This window comes from Vigna unguiculata, chromosome 7, assembly GCF_037176805.1.
Source record: "Vigna unguiculata cultivar grain cowpea cultivar isolate G323 ecotype 2 chromosome 7, ASM3717680v1, whole genome shotgun sequence".
NCBI classification, from domain to species: Eukaryota; Viridiplantae; Streptophyta; class Magnoliopsida; order Fabales; family Fabaceae; genus Vigna; species Vigna unguiculata.
This window is the reverse complement of record NC_140798.1, coordinates 36,181,111-36,197,979: the sequence shown is the minus strand read 5'-3', so window position 1 is coordinate 36,197,979 and position 16,869 is coordinate 36,181,111. Positions and strand designations below refer to the sequence as shown.

The 16,869-nt window shown below is 30.3% G+C and overlaps 2 protein-coding genes and 1 long non-coding RNA gene across 7 annotated transcripts; 1 reads left to right on the top strand and 2 right to left on the bottom strand.

Annotated features, from left to right (window-relative positions):
- Positions 1–102: 102 nt before the first annotated feature.
- LOC114190862 (putative E3 ubiquitin-protein ligase XBAT35) lies at positions 103–4,929 on the bottom strand. Its single transcript, XM_028079920.2, has 9 exons — positions 4,618–4,929; positions 4,375–4,489; positions 3,924–4,004; positions 3,745–3,833; positions 3,559–3,650; positions 3,290–3,371; positions 2,922–3,024; positions 2,128–2,213; positions 103–1,050 (listed from the first exon to the last, which is right to left on the bottom strand). Exons 1-9 carry the CDS (start codon positions 4,717–4,719, stop codon positions 427–429), a joined length of 1,374 nt encoding a protein of 457 aa, XP_027935721.2. The 5' UTR covers positions 4,720–4,929; the 3' UTR covers positions 103–426.
- Positions 4,930–12,237: 7,308 nt separating this feature from the next.
- LOC114189864 (uncharacterized) lies at positions 12,238–13,221 on the top strand. The gene has a single exon (XM_028078581.2). The coding sequence runs from the start codon at positions 12,340–12,342 to the stop codon at positions 12,895–12,897; it is 558 nt and encodes a 185-aa protein (XP_027934382.2). The 5' UTR covers positions 12,238–12,339; the 3' UTR covers positions 12,898–13,221.
- Positions 13,222–14,288: 1,067 nt separating this feature from the next.
- Positions 14,289–16,443, bottom strand: LOC114189865 (uncharacterized). 5 transcript variants are annotated; one of them, XR_014996530.1, is made up of 4 exons: positions 16,386–16,430; positions 16,073–16,176; positions 15,423–15,985; positions 14,289–15,122 (listed from the first exon to the last, which is right to left on the bottom strand). It is a non-coding gene; the product is annotated as an uncharacterized LOC114189865 (long non-coding RNA). The 5 variants fall into 5 exon arrangements; XR_014996531.1 differs by having other exon boundaries at positions 14,289–15,736; positions 15,826–15,985; XR_014996527.1 differs by having other exon boundaries at positions 14,289–15,985.
- Between the last annotated feature and the right edge of the window lie 426 nt (positions 16,444–16,869).

Genomic DNA, 16,869 nt, shown 5'->3' with positions numbered 1-16,869 from the left:
GGGAAAAAAAAATCACGTATTATAACGTTAAAAGTATTTCAGCTTAAAATTTAGTAAGGAAAGAACTACAAAACTTAAACAGTGGGACATAAAATGCATAGATTTGAAACAAATCCCAGGAATCCTGGGACACTGTATTTCACTCATGGTCTCTTAGATACAGAACCACAACTGCACAATTGAGACCAGCAACTACACTAGTTTCACTCCACAGTTCACCTTCAAGAAGTGGTAATTTGAATCCCCAAATACATGGAATTAAAGCATATAAATTTAACATATTCACAAAGCCCCCATGCTGGACTTGGACTCTTCTAGTATAGACATTTTTTCTGTTTCTTATTTCTATCAGAAAATTTTATCTTTTAAACAAATATGTAGACAACATGCACAAACATGGCTAACTTCTCCACACCGTTTCCAATCTCAAACATGATATAGCTTTATGATCTGGTCTATCTTAGATCGACATACAGGGCAACCCCATTTCTTTGATTTCACCTCGTTCAAGCAAGACATACATCCAGCAACATGACCACAGGGAATGCATGCTCCTTCTGCTGGAGCATCTAAACATATCACACATGATGAGCCACTTCCACTTACACTTGTTCCTTCTCCATTAGAAAGCTTCTCGACATCTGAAGATGCCATATCAACAGGGCTTAAATCGATTGATGGATACTGAATGGGGCCATCTGTTGGAATATCACCGGCGAATGGTGGAGCCGATGGATTGAAATCCAAACCACTAGCCTTCACATGGCTTTGGTGGTGCTGACTATTGCCACCAGTTTTAGCTTGTTGCACCAACTCACTTTCACTTGTATTTGAATTTGGTGTGCCAAGAAAACCATGATTTTCTGTATTCACTGCACTGCTTGAAGAGCTTGCATCAGAGTTTGGTTGTGTATCAGGAAAGGATGGCCTCTCTTGCATGGCAGACTGAAGGGATGCATTGATGGCCATAGCTAACCCTGTGTCTTCTGCAGCTGGTGGCGCTGTGGGTGGACCTGTAGGCGCATTGTTTTGCAAGAATCCTGGATTTGCCTGGAAGATCAGAAGAATAATGCATCACGCAATGAGCAAGGAAGATATGTATCAAAATTCAAAACTTATCTGCAAACTTTCGTGAACCTTTTTGGAGTTACAAATGAACTAAGGTGAGAGAAAAATTATAATTTCTTGTAAGGATAAAAAAGAACAAATAGAAATTGGTCCAAAAGAAAAATGTCCGTCAATGGATAAAAGAAAATGAAAAATGAAAATTGCCATAATAATATATGCTACGAAGATTCGAATTTATATGATAAGGGAATGTTTATAGGGAATCGGAATATTTTAACCATTCTGAATAAACGAAAGCAACGAATTTTTGCACTATGCAGTGTTTTAGTTCTCTGGAAATAACGAAATAGATCAATCTTCCACAGTTATTTTACATTATAGTATTAATATTTGGTAGAAACAAAATAACGTTGTGGATTTCAATGAGAAAAGTATCCATCTTTTAGTACCACATTTATAGAGCATCAAATGCTGGGTGTGAATTCTTTTAGTATATCCATGGTTGTTAGTCATATTAAAAAGGAGAGGAGCACAAGAAAAACACTATTAAAGTTGTTAAAAGGGATCTCATGTTGACTATATAGAAGATTTAATCATTTAACCCAGTCTAATGACCTTGTGTGATTTATGCAGTCAACGTCACCTAGTATGATAAAACTTTACCGTGGTTGTCGTCAAAAAAAAATAATCCAATTACCCTCTAATTTAAATAATTATTAGCAATGAGAAAACAAACTATTTTGAGAGAAAATGCAATTTACATTGTCTCTTTAACAATCATAGGGAACAATCAAGCTATTTGACAGATTAAAAGTTATCCTTAAACCAGAAATTTCAGAAACACGTAATTGACATTTAAGATATCTCAATGACTTTCTTCTTCAGGGAAAAAGAATCAAGACTTTTCCTTAGGGATTAACATTTGAGTAATAGACAATCATCACGAACTACATTCCAAAGAAAAACTCAGAATTCAGAGAATAGTGTTTTAAAGTTACTACCAAAGCACCGCAAAGCTAACAATTATAATAGAATCAGTGAACATAACATGTGGTATACCTGAGGAATTCCTTTGCAAGCATTACACAAAAATACAAGTTGCTGCTTGTCATTCTCATTAGCAGGCCCAAGTTTAAGACGTGTTTCTGGACAGAAGTAGACAAAATAGACAATGTCAAAGCCAGTCGAGAAGAAACCATTTCTTGTATTAAAAACCATGGCTGTCACACTCTAGTTAAGTCTCAGTCTTTATTCTTAAAGGAATTCAAGATCTTTGAACAAAAACAAAATCAAAATCTTTTGCAAACTCAGTTTTTTTTTTTCTCAAACTCATTCACTTCAAGGAAACTTTGTCAAAAATCAGTTAACTCCAGAATAAACCAGCTTTTTCTCAGAAACTCATTCAATTCAAGTAAACTTGCGAGTTATAGGATTTACAGAGTCAAAACACACAGCTTGTGCACTTCAGTTGAGCTGCCTCCATTCTCTGGATGCATTGACTTTATGAAGTTAATTTTATATTATTTTATCTCCATTATTTTCCTTTTGCTCTATTTTTAGTTTATGAGGATAACTTTATATTTTCTGTTTATTGAAAAAGTAATGGGCCAACAACATAATATGATAGTTGGTTCCAGAATTGAGATATGTTCTTCATTTCATTACTTTTGTTTTCTCCATTATGTAGAATATTCAATTTGAGTAGTGTACTACTATATATTTTCTAGATAATTTTTAAAGCATGTAAACTTCTACAAGTTTAGATTCAAGTTTACTATTCTCCATGAGTTAACCCAAATCTTGAGTTTGACAACCTTACAGGAAAGGAAATAGAGCATAGTATGAGAGAATACTAGTAGTTTGGGAAACGATTGCCACTGACGGATCAGACTGGTGTAGCTTTGTGTCTTCTAAATGGGCCTTCCACAGTGCAATAACTGTACGTGGTTGTGCGTCCTGATTATTAAGGTTCATGTATCAGTGATGAAATGAAAATTCATATAATGATATGGAAAGAATAAAAGCAGTAAAGAATTTTCAAAATAATAAAAGCTGTAAGGCAAAAACTGTAAGTCTTATGTAAAGGGCAAACATATATTGTTAGTAGATGCATTTGAATGTAAAATGATTCGGTGTCTCAAATATCTTCTTTTTATCCAAACAAACATGTTATCTTCTGTGTGCTGCAAATGTTAGGGGAAAATAGTTAACTATGAAATACCTGCAAACTAGAATATACGGCAAGCTCCAACTTGTAGGGTTGGGTAAGAGTTCGGGAGCCCACCGGTAAAATAACCACCCAACTGAAAATAAAATTAATCAATAGTGAGCATAATCACCAAATTTATCAAAGTTCATCCTTTAAACAACTGAAAAAAACTAATTTGCAGGTTGCTTGAATGAAAGTCCATCCATTGAGAAATAAAGGTAGAACAACTAGCCATAAAATAGCAAATTGAATCCTTCAACATGTTACATGAAACTACCCACACTTTTCTCGATAACAACTGAGGAACTACTACTTCTAGAAACCCAGGTCCATGAAGCTCGCGTAACCAACCGGAGAACAAGCACAGATGACTCTGCAAGCCAACAATCGTCATTTAAAGAACTCAGGTGCCTTGGGTGTCATGATAAAGAAAAGGAAATTGATGTTAGATTACAAAGGTTTTGTACCTCAATTGTACGAACAGCACCACCATGTCCTTTGGCCCTGGCAACTTCCAGAGGAGTTAGACAATCATCATTCAGTATTAAAGGATTAGCTGCAAAGTTGATTGGTAAAGCCCATATAGATGAGTTTCTAGAATTCAAATGAACAAAACTAATCAAGCATTGCTGATTATTGACCATACCGCCATGCACAAGAAGTAGCTTAATAATACTTTCAAAGCCCCTTTTAGCTGCATGATGCAACGGAGTCCCACCATGACGACCTAAACAACAGTTGAAAGTTAAATCCATCAGATGAGACCGAACATAAATCAATTCAATGTTCAATTTCCATTACAATTCTTGTTCTGAAAAATTAAGGACGACGGTGCAGCAGACACAAGCAAGACAACCATCTCAACTAAGGAATCTACAGGCCATGTAAACATCTAAACTATTCCTCATACCAGAAAACTGAGGATTATATTACTTTTACTACCAAGTATCAGTTTTATCATATGACAATTAACCACAACATCCGTGTTTCTCGGAAATTGTAATTATTTAATTCACCATCAAAAGCAGTAAGCACCATTTCCCATCAAGACAATTAATGAAGCCAGAAAAAATAACAAACCGGAAAGAGATCAATACCAGGACGATATGCATTGACATTGGCTCCAAGTTCTATCAAAGTTTTCGCAACATTATAAAGATGAGGATTCATACAAGCAACAATTAAGGGGGTCTTCGCATCTTTGTCCCTCCACTGCATCAAAGATCAACACACCAATCTCAATAAAGAAAAGAAAAAATGTAACCGATCCAAACCTAGAACGATCAATAATAATAATAAAATTCACATTTCCCCCTGAAATTTTGCCACGATTCCAATACCTCAAGGCCTGCACCTTCTCTATGAAGGCTTTTGATTCCTTCGGTGTTCCCATAACTGACTTGCTGGTAGAGCAACTCGTCTTTAGATTGCCCTTGCCCCATTGGAATTCAGAAGCAAATTAGGATTTTTTTTTTAATTTTTTTTATTTGTATATGTAGATTTTGCAGAAGATATGAAATGGGTATTCTGGTATGAGGAAAAGAAAATTGATTCTGAATTAAATCAGAATTTTTTCCAGGAAATCTTGAACTTTCCTGGAAAATGTATAAGCAGTGGAAGGTAACAGATAGTGAGAAAATATGATATGAGAATGGAAGAAGGGGGAAAATAAGTTATCATTGGGAAATGGGTGGGGCTATAAATGTAAATAAACCATCAGTAACCAAATCCGAACGAATTACGGGATATGAAAATATTAGGCTATATATTTAATATATAATTTTTTTACCATATTTCATAATTTTAATTCTCTTCTTACAATATAATTCTTTATTAAATTTTAAAAAATTAATAATATTATTTATAAAATTATCATTTTCATTTTTTCCTAGATCTTTATTTTTTTTCATGTTTTCTTTATTTATCTCACTTTGTTTTAAATAAATATAATTTTATTTTATATTTTAACTTCATAATATTACAATATCATCATCTACTAATATGATCTTATGTATCAATATGTACACATAGGTGCGCGATAGATTGTATTTAAGCTAGTAAAATGTAATCATAATTAGTTGTTTGTTGGTTAATTGTAATTGTTATAATCATTTATAAATGTTATCAAAACGGGTCACCTGGTCTGTCTTGATCCATCACGGATTTGTCACTTAGTGAGTCAACAAAATCTAACTTACTTACTAGCGTGACAACAAATTTTAAACCCAACTCGGCCTGGATTGATGAATTGATCGGGTTAGCTCACTGATTCATTTAATTAAAAAATACAAGTTTTTTTTTTCTGATAAAAAAACTAAATTATAATTCTGATTAAAATATAAATAAACTTCGATACAATTCAAAATTATGTTAAACTCTAAATACAAACTAAAATCACAAAAATACAAATTAGTATATAACAATAAATAACAAACCACCAAACTCAACCCAAATATAAAATTCAAACATAATAAAATATACTAAAATAATCTTTTTATATATACAGATTGATAAATTAACCTAACTTATTGTGATTGAATTTAACTTGAATGAACTAAATTCTTAATAAACATAATCAAAAATTAACTTTTACAAAAATTTATAAAAAAATTTTAACCCAACCTATTCTGAATCTACCGAATACCATGTTGACCACAAATTTTAACTCATTTTCACAATTTTAGTTTTGATACGTTGTTTGTTGGTTGTACGACTAATAATTATTATTATTATTATTATTTGTTATTCCGAAACCAACCGCGTGGAGTGATAGTGACTGATATCTTAGGAAAGAAGGAATGGACGATTTCTGTCAAGTTGCAAACTTCAGCGTTTACTTTATATACAGGAATGCATCTCTGTCCATTCACTAAATTAATTGTTAAAATTAATAAATTAATGAAAGTTAATTTTGTCATTGATTTTAATGACAAACTATTGTTGAAGTTAAAATTGACAATCAAATTAATTCATACAATAAATAAAATGATAAAATGGTTCTTAAAATTATGAATTATTAATTAATCTAGTTCTTGAAGCTGTGATAATAAGATAAATTGGTTTTAACTATAATATTAAACATTTCAACCTTTCTGATTCACGAACCAAATAGAAATAAACGTTTTGGAAAAATAATAAATTTAACATTTATAATTAAGGTATAATATATGTTTTCTTAATACAATTTTAAAAATAAAATTAATTGATAATTTATAACTTTGAGGCCATGTTTTTAATAATTTTAGCTATTAATTATAACTTTAATGTCTCTATTTATTAATTATGTATAATTTCAGGTACTATTTCTTTCTTCATTCCAAAGCCTAATTGATGTATTATTGAAATTTTCATGAATAAACTGATTGTCTAATGTTGGTTAGTATAACACATGTGATACGTATATGTGTATTTTTTTTAAATTTTAAAAATAAAAAATAAATAAACTTTTAAATTTTGTTATAAATATTTTTTAAACAATTTTGTTTATTAAAGATACCTATTTTAGTTAAAAATAATTAATTTAAAAGAAAACAAATTAAATAAATAAAATAATTAAATATAAAAAAAAGCATTTACTTAAAAGATAAAAATGAAAAACGTTTATTTTAATTTAAAAAATATTATTCATTAAAGGATAAAGTCTAGAATAAAATTATGAATACTAAGATGAAGTATTTTTTTTATATATAGGTCTATATCAGTATTATAGAAGGTAAGGGACAAATGTATATTATTGGAAAATGGATATATTTACAAAATTACATTAAAATTTATTTGAAGACCCTTGATTTTCAAAGTATCTCGATAATGCTAATTTCAAATTTTGAAGTTAAAATAATACTCTGTTTAAGAATGCACAATTTCTTAATTTAACCAAAATGGTCGTGCAATACTCTCCTGATGTATAAAAAATATCATCAAAATTCTTAAAATCATCCAAACGTAGTGTAACCATCCCATTTTATTTTAATTTAATTTATATACAATTTTAAACATAAATAAATACACAATAATTTTTCGAAGGCAATTTTTCTCACCTGAAAATTACCTGCATTTCAAGTAACTATTAGGGATGGTTGAAAATACCAAAATTATAGGGACACGAGAGATTACAACCAAATCTCGAAAAGAAAAAGAAAAAAACAAAATTGATGAAAATAATCATTTTTTTTTCAACTAATCAAACTAAAAATGAAGCTCAAATGTTGGCAGAAAAAATAAGAAAACGAATGACTTTTAGAGTAAAAATAAAATTAATATAAACATTAAATTTTATTCAGATAAAATAATCCTTAACTCTAAGCTTACCAAGCAATGAGATCTGATCTTCAAAATATAAAATAGAGAAAAAAAATATTAGAAATACAGAGATGGGTGTGGGTAGAGAAAGATAATTGATTTTTTAGAAGTCCAAAAGAAAAAAAGAAGCTTGAGCAGGTAACTGGGCTTAGGCCCACTAGTCTCATATATTAAAAACTGTAGTTAATATAAAGTTTTTATTTATTTTTCTATCCTTATGCAATGTAAAATTAATATAAAATAATTTTATTTCCAATATATTAAATTTATTTTTTTAGTAATCATTCTTATAAAATGATAAATTTATACAACTATAAAATAAAATATATATGTATTTGTTTCTTTAAATAATATTTTATGAACAAAAAAATAATAATTAGTTAAGAGAAGTAATATAAAGTTACTACTTTTAATATATAAGAAATAGAAATACACTATGTATAATTGTCTTGTATTTAAAAAATAATAAACACATACCTTAATTGATTAATATTCGTTTTGCTCGTAAAAGTTAATTTAACTATCTTAACTTAAAACGTCTTTTATCATCTTAATTATTTTGATTAATATTTTCTATTTTAACAACAACTAATTATAGTTGATAATAAAAAAATGAAAAATAATATTAAGAAAATATTATAATTTTAAAAGTACCACCAAACTTTGTAAGGACTATAAAACAAGAAAAAAGCTATATTTGTAGACTTAAAACAAGCCAGAGAATAATGATTCAGAACGTTTAAGTTGCCTGCACTGTATTTTATACTTCCTATCCCTGATCACAATATCAATTAATATTTGTTATTTCCTTTTTTTTCTTAGGTTTAGGTGTATATAAAATGATGTGTATAGACTTCAGAATATCGATATGAAAAGTAGCAATTTTTACTACATCTTAAACGTAGTATCAAACCACTTAGACTTTATTAGCCCCGTAAATTTGTTAACTAAAAATAAGTTACGACAAATTAAGGGTTGAAGCTATAGGACGTCTTCTCATGTACAGATTTTCTGTAGTCAAAGAATGGGAAATGAGGATTTAACAGATAAAATGTTGTTTGTTTCTGGTGAAAGAAAGGGATTAAGCGATGATTTACGAGATTATAGTATATTTTTTATCTTGTTGTTTCGAGGAGATTTGCAGATAATTGTGCCAAATTGCCACTATACTCCTTGTTGGCTTTATGTTCACTTATCCGATTGTAGAATTTATGTATCTGGTTCCAAATGTTTGAACATTGTTTCCGGATCCTAATTGGTTGTATCCGATTCTAGTATTTAATTTTTGGCTCAAATACATTAAAATATTTATTTTTTCAATTAATATTTATCTTTAATATTTTTAAATTTTTAAAATTAATTACAACTTATCTAATTATCATTTTGTATTATATTTAACACCAAGTGTAATTTGATAATCTAACTTTTTCATACATTAAATTTTATTTTTTATTAGTCACATCACTCAAATTCTACACAAATTTCAACAAAAATTACTCTTCAATCTACTCCACTATCACACCTACAAATCCCTTTAAAAAATAGGTTTAATTATGTCTTTAGTTCTCATTTTCGTAGCCAAATATCAATTTGGTCTCTCTATTTGTTTTTATCTCAATTTGGTCTCTAATTTGGAAAATTTAATGCAATCAAGTCATTTTCGTGAGTGATGTAGTAACAACATTAAAGAGAATGTCACGTGTCAGTTCCTGAATTTTATTTATTTGTTTTTTTATTGATTTTTTATTAAAAAATTAAAAAGTTACCACGTGTCACGCTGATATCGTGTCAGGTGGCAGTGATAGTGCCACATGTCACTATTATGCCGGGTGTCATTTTCACACTCTCAAATTAGTCCCTGTATTTTTATTTTTGTCACAATTTAGTTCCAAATTTTGTAAAAATTGTGCAATTTCATCCCTTTCTAAATTGAAACAAAAATTAATTTTTTTATAAATGTTATACAAATATTTTTATTAAATTTGATATTTTTATTCAAATTGATATTTTTATTATATGTTTTCAACATAACTAAGTTTATTTAAATTTGTGTTTCACATTCAACTTTACTTAAAATCGTTTTCAAATTTTAAATTTATTTATTTTCAATTGTTACATGAACTAGTTAAAATTATTTTTATAATTGTTATTTTTACACCAACTCAAACATTTGTATAGAAATTATTGAACTTTACACATTTTAAAAATATGCAATTATTTGAAATATAAATTCAAATAAAAAAACAATATTAAAGTATGGTGTAATAAAATATCAATATAATTTATGAAATTTTTTCTATTAGCATTATTTTCTATTAGCAACTTTAATAGAAATATTTATGTACATTTATATACAAATTAAATTTGGTTTCAATTTGGAAAGGGACAAAATTAAAATGTAGAGACCAAATTTAGAACGAGAAAATGACATGTGGCATAATACTGACACGTGACATTATCACTGTCACATCACTTTGTCACTGTCATGTGACACGTGGCAAATTTTTTTATTTAAAAAAAAAATCGAAAAAATAGATAAATAAAATAAATTCAAAAAATCCAGGAACCGACACGTGACACCCCTAACGTCGTTACTGTATCACTAACAAAAAAGACTTATTTCATCAAATTTCTCAAAACAGAGACCAAATTGAGATAAGAAAAAATATAGGCTTCAAATCGATATTTTATTATGAAAATAAGAATTAAAGACATAATTAAATCAGAAAAATAACACAAACTTCACCCTCAAATACACTCAAATCAATTATCTCACTCTCCCTCTAGTGATATTGATTTTTGTACCAAAACTTTTATCTCAAAATCTTAAATAAGTTTCTAAATTTTTGTTATTTTCAATAATTAAGTTCGTATTTTTAAAATGTTTAACCATTAGACTCAAACTCAAATTTATGCAACTAAATATTTAGAAATTAATTTCCACTTAATTATTATTAAAAATTAAGTAATAGTTTAGTAATTTTCTATTTCAGAATCTATTAGTTTGAAGGATTAACGTAGACAAGAAAGTGACTTGTGCAGACAAAACGAACAATTTTTTTCTTATCCATTAGGAAAGAATATCTATCTAAAAGACAAATCAAATTTATTTCAGGTGTTAATTTTCAACATCTTCATCATCAAGGCACATCCCTCACTATACAAGTTGTAACCAAAGGTGTAAGGAGAAACATTTTTTTTTATTTGGTAACGATTTGATCTGCTTTTGTTAATTTACTCAATTTAGTTGTTTATTAAAATTATAAAAGTGATGTGCTAACTCATTTTATAACCCGATTTCATTAACTAAAAAATAGTAAAAGTCTTATAAGTTTAAGACATAAATCTTAATTTATATAACTCTGTAAATTGAGTTCGGTCTATAGGACCTTTTTGTCTATATTTTTTTATCCCATCAGTTGCAAATCTTACATCAATTAGTGATAATATATAAATCAATCAAAATTTTAACTTACAAACTTATTTTATAGGATTGAATTAGGCTTAAAATTCAATTCTTAATTATTTAACTACTCACACTTAAGACAATAACATGACAGATCTAAAATCCTAAATCAGTACGGAGTAATTAAAAATTATTTAAATCTCAATCTAATATCCTTTTAAAGTAGAAGTAAAGAATTAAGAGGACAAAATTGAAAAAAAACAAATATATAAGATGAGAAGGGTCAAAATAATTTTTTTCAAATATTTGATAATAATTTTAACAAAATACATCCTGATGTACACAATGGTCCGAAACTGATATATATTCCATTTTAGAAAGGTGTATTAGAAGTCTAAGTTGGACTCGAGAAGACTTTGAGTCTTGAATAGTTCCTACACATGCAACCAACAGAAATGAAATGAAATTACGTTGATGCGTGGAAATTGTGGTTATCGTTTTCGAAACAAAGTGGAAAGCAGTGGCTGCAACAATCGTATCTAATCCACCGTCAAATATACTGTTTCCAAAGCACAGAAGGAGAAAATTGGATTTATTGTACCTCAAAAAAGAAAGACTTAAAGTTGATGCCGGCACTCCCCGTAATATGGTGGGGTTCACGGAAGTCAGCTTTCCTCATAAACTTAGCACGCAAGGTTGCTTCAACGCTCTCAATTATGCCGAAAGCGATATATTTACACACCAAATTGCATTATTTTGGATTATATTTCATTACATTTCAACTTCTACCTATCTTTATTGACCCATATCTACCAGTATATGATTTTGTTTGGAATTTCTGAAATTGGAAATTATTTCATTTCATTTCATTTCGAATTACTTGTTGAACATCTTCAAATAAATAAACCAAAAGGATGATTTTACTATTTTTTTCTCAACCTTAGCTAGAATAGTAAATATATGAGAATAAAATAATCGATTAATTAACACTAAATCAAGCCTGATAAAAGTTGATTGAATTTCCAAACACATAACTTTATTAATTAGGATGATTTCTAAATCAAATTTTAAATCAATTATATACTAATTAAATCAATTTCCTTTTGATTAGTTATTCAAAAGGGACTCGTGTTCCAAATTGGATGCAATAGAAATCAAACACAATGTACTAGAGTCATCCTATTGACTGATGATGTGTACAATGTATCACCAATGGGAACTTGAAAATCAAGATATTATATAAAACCACTGTGCATTAAAACGTTTTTCATGATAAGAAAAATTTCTAAGTTCTAATTTTCTCCCACCTTCTCTTTTTTTCTTTCATCCTCTTTCCACCAAAAAAGTCTTTGTTGGGATGTCTCGTCTGAGGATAGGAAAGAAGCTTCAACCTGCGAAGAAGGCTTGGAAGAGCTTTTCCAACAAAATGCAATCAAAACTTCAGAAACTCAGCATTCCAAAAGCCATCAAAGCCACCTTCAAACGCCTACTTGCCACCTTGCATTCCCTTCATCACCTCGTACCCTCTAGAGGTCGTCGTTCGCTTACAGGAAGAAGATCATCATATGCTGCTTCTGATTATCGTGTTCATGGTAAGAACATATCTGCAATACGCATAGATTACCTCTTTCCTGAGCCTGCTTCCTCCATGGTCGTGCATGCCAACAAGACTCATGCATCACAAGGGGAAACAAGCAGAGGCAAAGAGGTGATTGAGAAGAAGAAGGATCTGGCAGGAGGGAACAGTGGCGTGAATAGTTTGGAGGATGCATGGAAGACTCTGGTTGCTAAGTCACCTCAGCTGCAGGTGGATCAGAAGGCAGAGGAGTTCATCTCCAAGTTTCGTGAAGATATGAGGCTTCAGAAAGAAAGGTCTTTGTTGGAATTTCAGGAAATGCTAGCACGAGGTGCCTGAAATTTATGTCCACTATTCCCTTGTGTTGTGCATAGTACAACATTCATAGACTTGTTGAGCATGGTTGTTTGGGATTGTTTTCTTTTCCTTCATTTTGGTTCTTCTTAAGGTAGTCGGTTGAAATGGGTTTTGCCAAAAAAACTGAAAGTATATTTCTGTTCTTTAGGCTTGCATAAGAGATTATTTTTCCCCTTTACATTGTTTTTATTCTTCATTCTCATGTACATATGATTAAGTGTGCATCAACATATATAGGATAAGCAGTTTGTATACAATGTATTAAATTATAAAGCTTACTTTATCTGCTAGTACTTTTATCATCCATTTGATCGAGTTTTTCCTCAAAATGTAGTTCACCTTCTGTTACGACTCAAAGATAAGGCTTCCCCTTGTTATCTAGAGAGTATGGAGACAGAGATTTAAGACTAAGAGACTCTTTGCAAACCATCGGAATCAACTCCTCATGTAAACATGATTTAATGTAAAATCTATAATTGAGATTTCAGGCATACATCCCAATTATGTTTAATAACTCAATGTATTCAACCAAAACTAGTTTTATTCAACTTTAAAATAATTGTCTTAAAGAACCCACAATCCAAAATGAGTATTACTATTATGCATTTATAGGGTGTTGCGTGCTCGTGCTTCCAACCCAATGGCATAAAATATTTGGAATGTCCCACATCCCAAGTGCAAGATAATAGAAAGCTAAAAAGTAAAATGAATACTAAATACCAAGCTTTTACTTATATTGTCAGCAACATAGGACATCACATTGTAAAAGCCACAATGATGACATTCAACAGTTCAGCAATTTTGTTATACAACGATTTTCCAAGCTCGGCATCTACCCCAAGGAGAAGACACCTAATGCAGAAATTCATTCATGGGATCAAGACTGGGATCAAGACACGTAATGCAGAAATTCATTCACGGGAACAAGACACGTAATGCAGAAATTCATTCACAGATCAAGACACCTAATGCAGAAATTCATTTATGGGATCACCAGGGAATTTGAATTTTCTACTAGATTTTCTGGTATTGTTGCGATGTTGTGCCTTCAAAATATATTAATAGTCACTGATATTGAAATTTTAAAATATATTTCAAAGATTTTTAAAATATCAATATAATGTATTTTAATACTCAAGACAATACCAAAAAATTTGGTAGAGATACTCATCATCGTGATGATTTTTCGTGCAATAAGCCTCCATCTCCTCTCGAGGGACCTCGGAAAAGTATTAGGGTATCAAACACAGAAAATAAACTTCCCATCCCCCAAAGCTACGGTGCATTATAGGTTTAAGAAACAAAAGAAAAAATATAAAACACTACCTCCTTTTTTCTTTCATCTGCAGGCCAAACAAAATGGTAGCTCAACAAAACTAAGAAAATGAAATCATTATTCATAACCACATATTTTCAGAATGTCAAGCTCCAAATCTTGGGCAATGTCAACGAATTACATGATCTCTAACTAGGAATGGAAACATGACAGGTAAATGAAAATTAAATAAAAAGCCAAAAAAGACCTTGCCTCGGCAAGTTTTGTCTGGTCCAGGACCAGGTCATCAGGAACATCAGTTCCTCAAGTAGCAAGCCTTTTCTCCTCTGTTGGAACAAGAGTATCTGCATTTATTTTTTGAAACACATGCATGGGAATACAAGCAGACGCTGTTAATAACATTATATTGGTCATAATATAGTTAACAAATAACATAAATCATACCAAATTCAACGAGCGCTCAAACAAAGATAAGGGAAAACTACAGGACGGATGGAGATGAAATAAAGAGAACACAACATATCGAATAATGCCAGGTCATTTATAATTCTGCAATCACGATCATATTCTACATATTTCTCTGTTTGTCCCAAAAGAAGCTTCTTTCAAAGCTCTCCTTGAGCTGCAGCATTTCCATATTTCTCCATTATGCTTTTTTTTTTTTTTTTTTGTGACTATAACTTCTCCTTAGTTATCAAAATTCTTATACGGAATTCAGCTTTGGAAGGTGCAGCTTGCATGTGGATATCCTGGCTTTTTTCAAATTTTACTACATTGACTTTTCTTTTTTATATTTATAATATAGCATAAATGCCTTGGAGGAGAAGACAATAGTTAGAAACATACATCTTTCAATTAACACCAGACACGACACCTACCCTTGAAGGCCCACGGCTACATATCTTCTGTGCTTCCGATTAACATTGGACACCTAAACACGAAAGTACATGGATAAATGAAAATCTATGGCTACACCTATGTAAGCTTCAATTATATAAATTCAAAATTGAATAACATAGCTACAACAAGCCAGACCAAGCATCTTGATCAAATTGGAATTTTATCACAAAAACTAGGTATCAAAGTATCAAAGCACAAATTGGAACATTATCCCCAAAAAAGCTGTATTTCGTTTGCATGCAGCAAGAAACCATTCCCAGATAACTGCAGAGACATACCAGAATCAAAGAAATTAGACAAAATATATATATAAAAAAAAAAATCCACTTACTTTTATGACATGCTCCCTTCCTGCACTTGTCCACTATCTCAATTACATTGCAGTTATTATTACTTCCCCTCCTACAATCATAACCACATTTATCTCCAAAATTGTAGGTAGATTGATTAAAAACGGAAAAACTTGTATCTTCCAACCGTTCAACTATTGGTTGGTTGGTTTGGCCAGAGTTGTATTAAAGTATTACTCTGTTGTTGCTGTGATTACTGTCTACTGCAGGTAGCATGAAATATTTTTGCACTTTTATCGTACCAAGAATTTGTATGATTTGAGTCTGATTTCCATTTCCTTTGATGTTTAAGACTCTAAACAAATAGAAAAAGCCACACAAAATACATTCACCAGCATACAGAGGAATAGAGAAAGAAAGGTAATAGAAAGTTGGGAGGCTTACAGATTTCTCAGCTTTAAATAACATGGAGCAGAAGACCTAAACTTTGGTATATGAGGATTAATCTCTTTTCATCTTCTTCTTCTACCTCAGCTGGTGCAAGCCCAGCTTTACGTGCCTTTTCCAGTGGTCCTCAAGCATATTTATTTTTCATTCCAATGCACTGTATATAAAATCACAGTGAAGAACGTGAAATAGGGTTTTCCCAACCACTCAGTTTAAGAACATCAACTTTAAAATTACTATCTACCTTACTAGATAAAATTGCATCTCTGAAAGAATCTAGAAGTAAGTCCCCACGTTGCAAGGTACAAAATTGGAATTATAACTTCGACCCCTTTTCCTTCTTTTGTTCTGTTTATGTAACCTCAAGAAAATCAAAGTTTATTAGAGGGAAATTTGTGACAATTTCAGGATGTTGTTCTTTTTTTAAATTTCCCACCCAATCTACAATCAGAATCCGAAAGTATTTAATTATAAAGATAATTAATTAATTAATTGACTAATTAAGAAAATGACAGGAAATTAAATGTGGACCATATGAAACTTTGAAAAACACTCACCTGATGCAGTTTCCATGGCTGTTAATTATAGAAAGCGAGAATGGTGACAATGTTCCGTAGACAGTACTCAAATTCTAATCGGGAAGTGGGCCTTGGGCTTTTAGTAGCCTCCTACTGTTTGAGTAGCCCAGCTTAGTTTTTTGACAATACTAATTTTTTTCATTTCATTATTAAAGGCCTGATTGATTTTGAGTTATGATGCACAGATATCGGATACGACACGTATCTCATACATCGATATATCTGATACATCGATATATTTATTTTTAAAATAATAGGATACTATATGATATATACGTTATTTATGAACCTTGAAAAATGTATAAATATTATTACAAACATAATAAATATATGGTTGTTAATGAGTGAATTCAAATTTTCTAATTAAAGACAAATTATTTTGATAGCCAAAATCTAATAGCTAATGTTAGTGATTACTTTAAAAACCAATTCATAATTGAAACTATTTTAATTATCAATTTAG

Excerpts from the sequence above, each read along its gene's own strand:
- LOC114189864 (XM_028078581.2), top strand. The coding sequence starts at position 12,340 with ATGTCTCGTCTGAGGATAGGAAAGAAGCTTCAACCTGCGAAGAAGGCT.
- LOC114190862 (XM_028079920.2), bottom strand. The coding sequence starts at position 4,719 with ATGGGGCAAGGGCAATCTAAAGACGAGTTGCTCTACCAGCAAGTCAGT. Across the intron at positions 3,651-3,744 it reads GTGCTGTTCGTACAATTGAG|AGTCATCTGTGCTTGTTCTC; the intron begins GTACAAAACCTT and ends GTTGGCTTGCAG. Across the intron at positions 2,214-2,921 it reads AATCGTTTCCCAAACTACTA|AAACACGTCTTAAACTTGGG; the intron begins GTATTCTCTCAT and ends ACTTCTGTCCAG.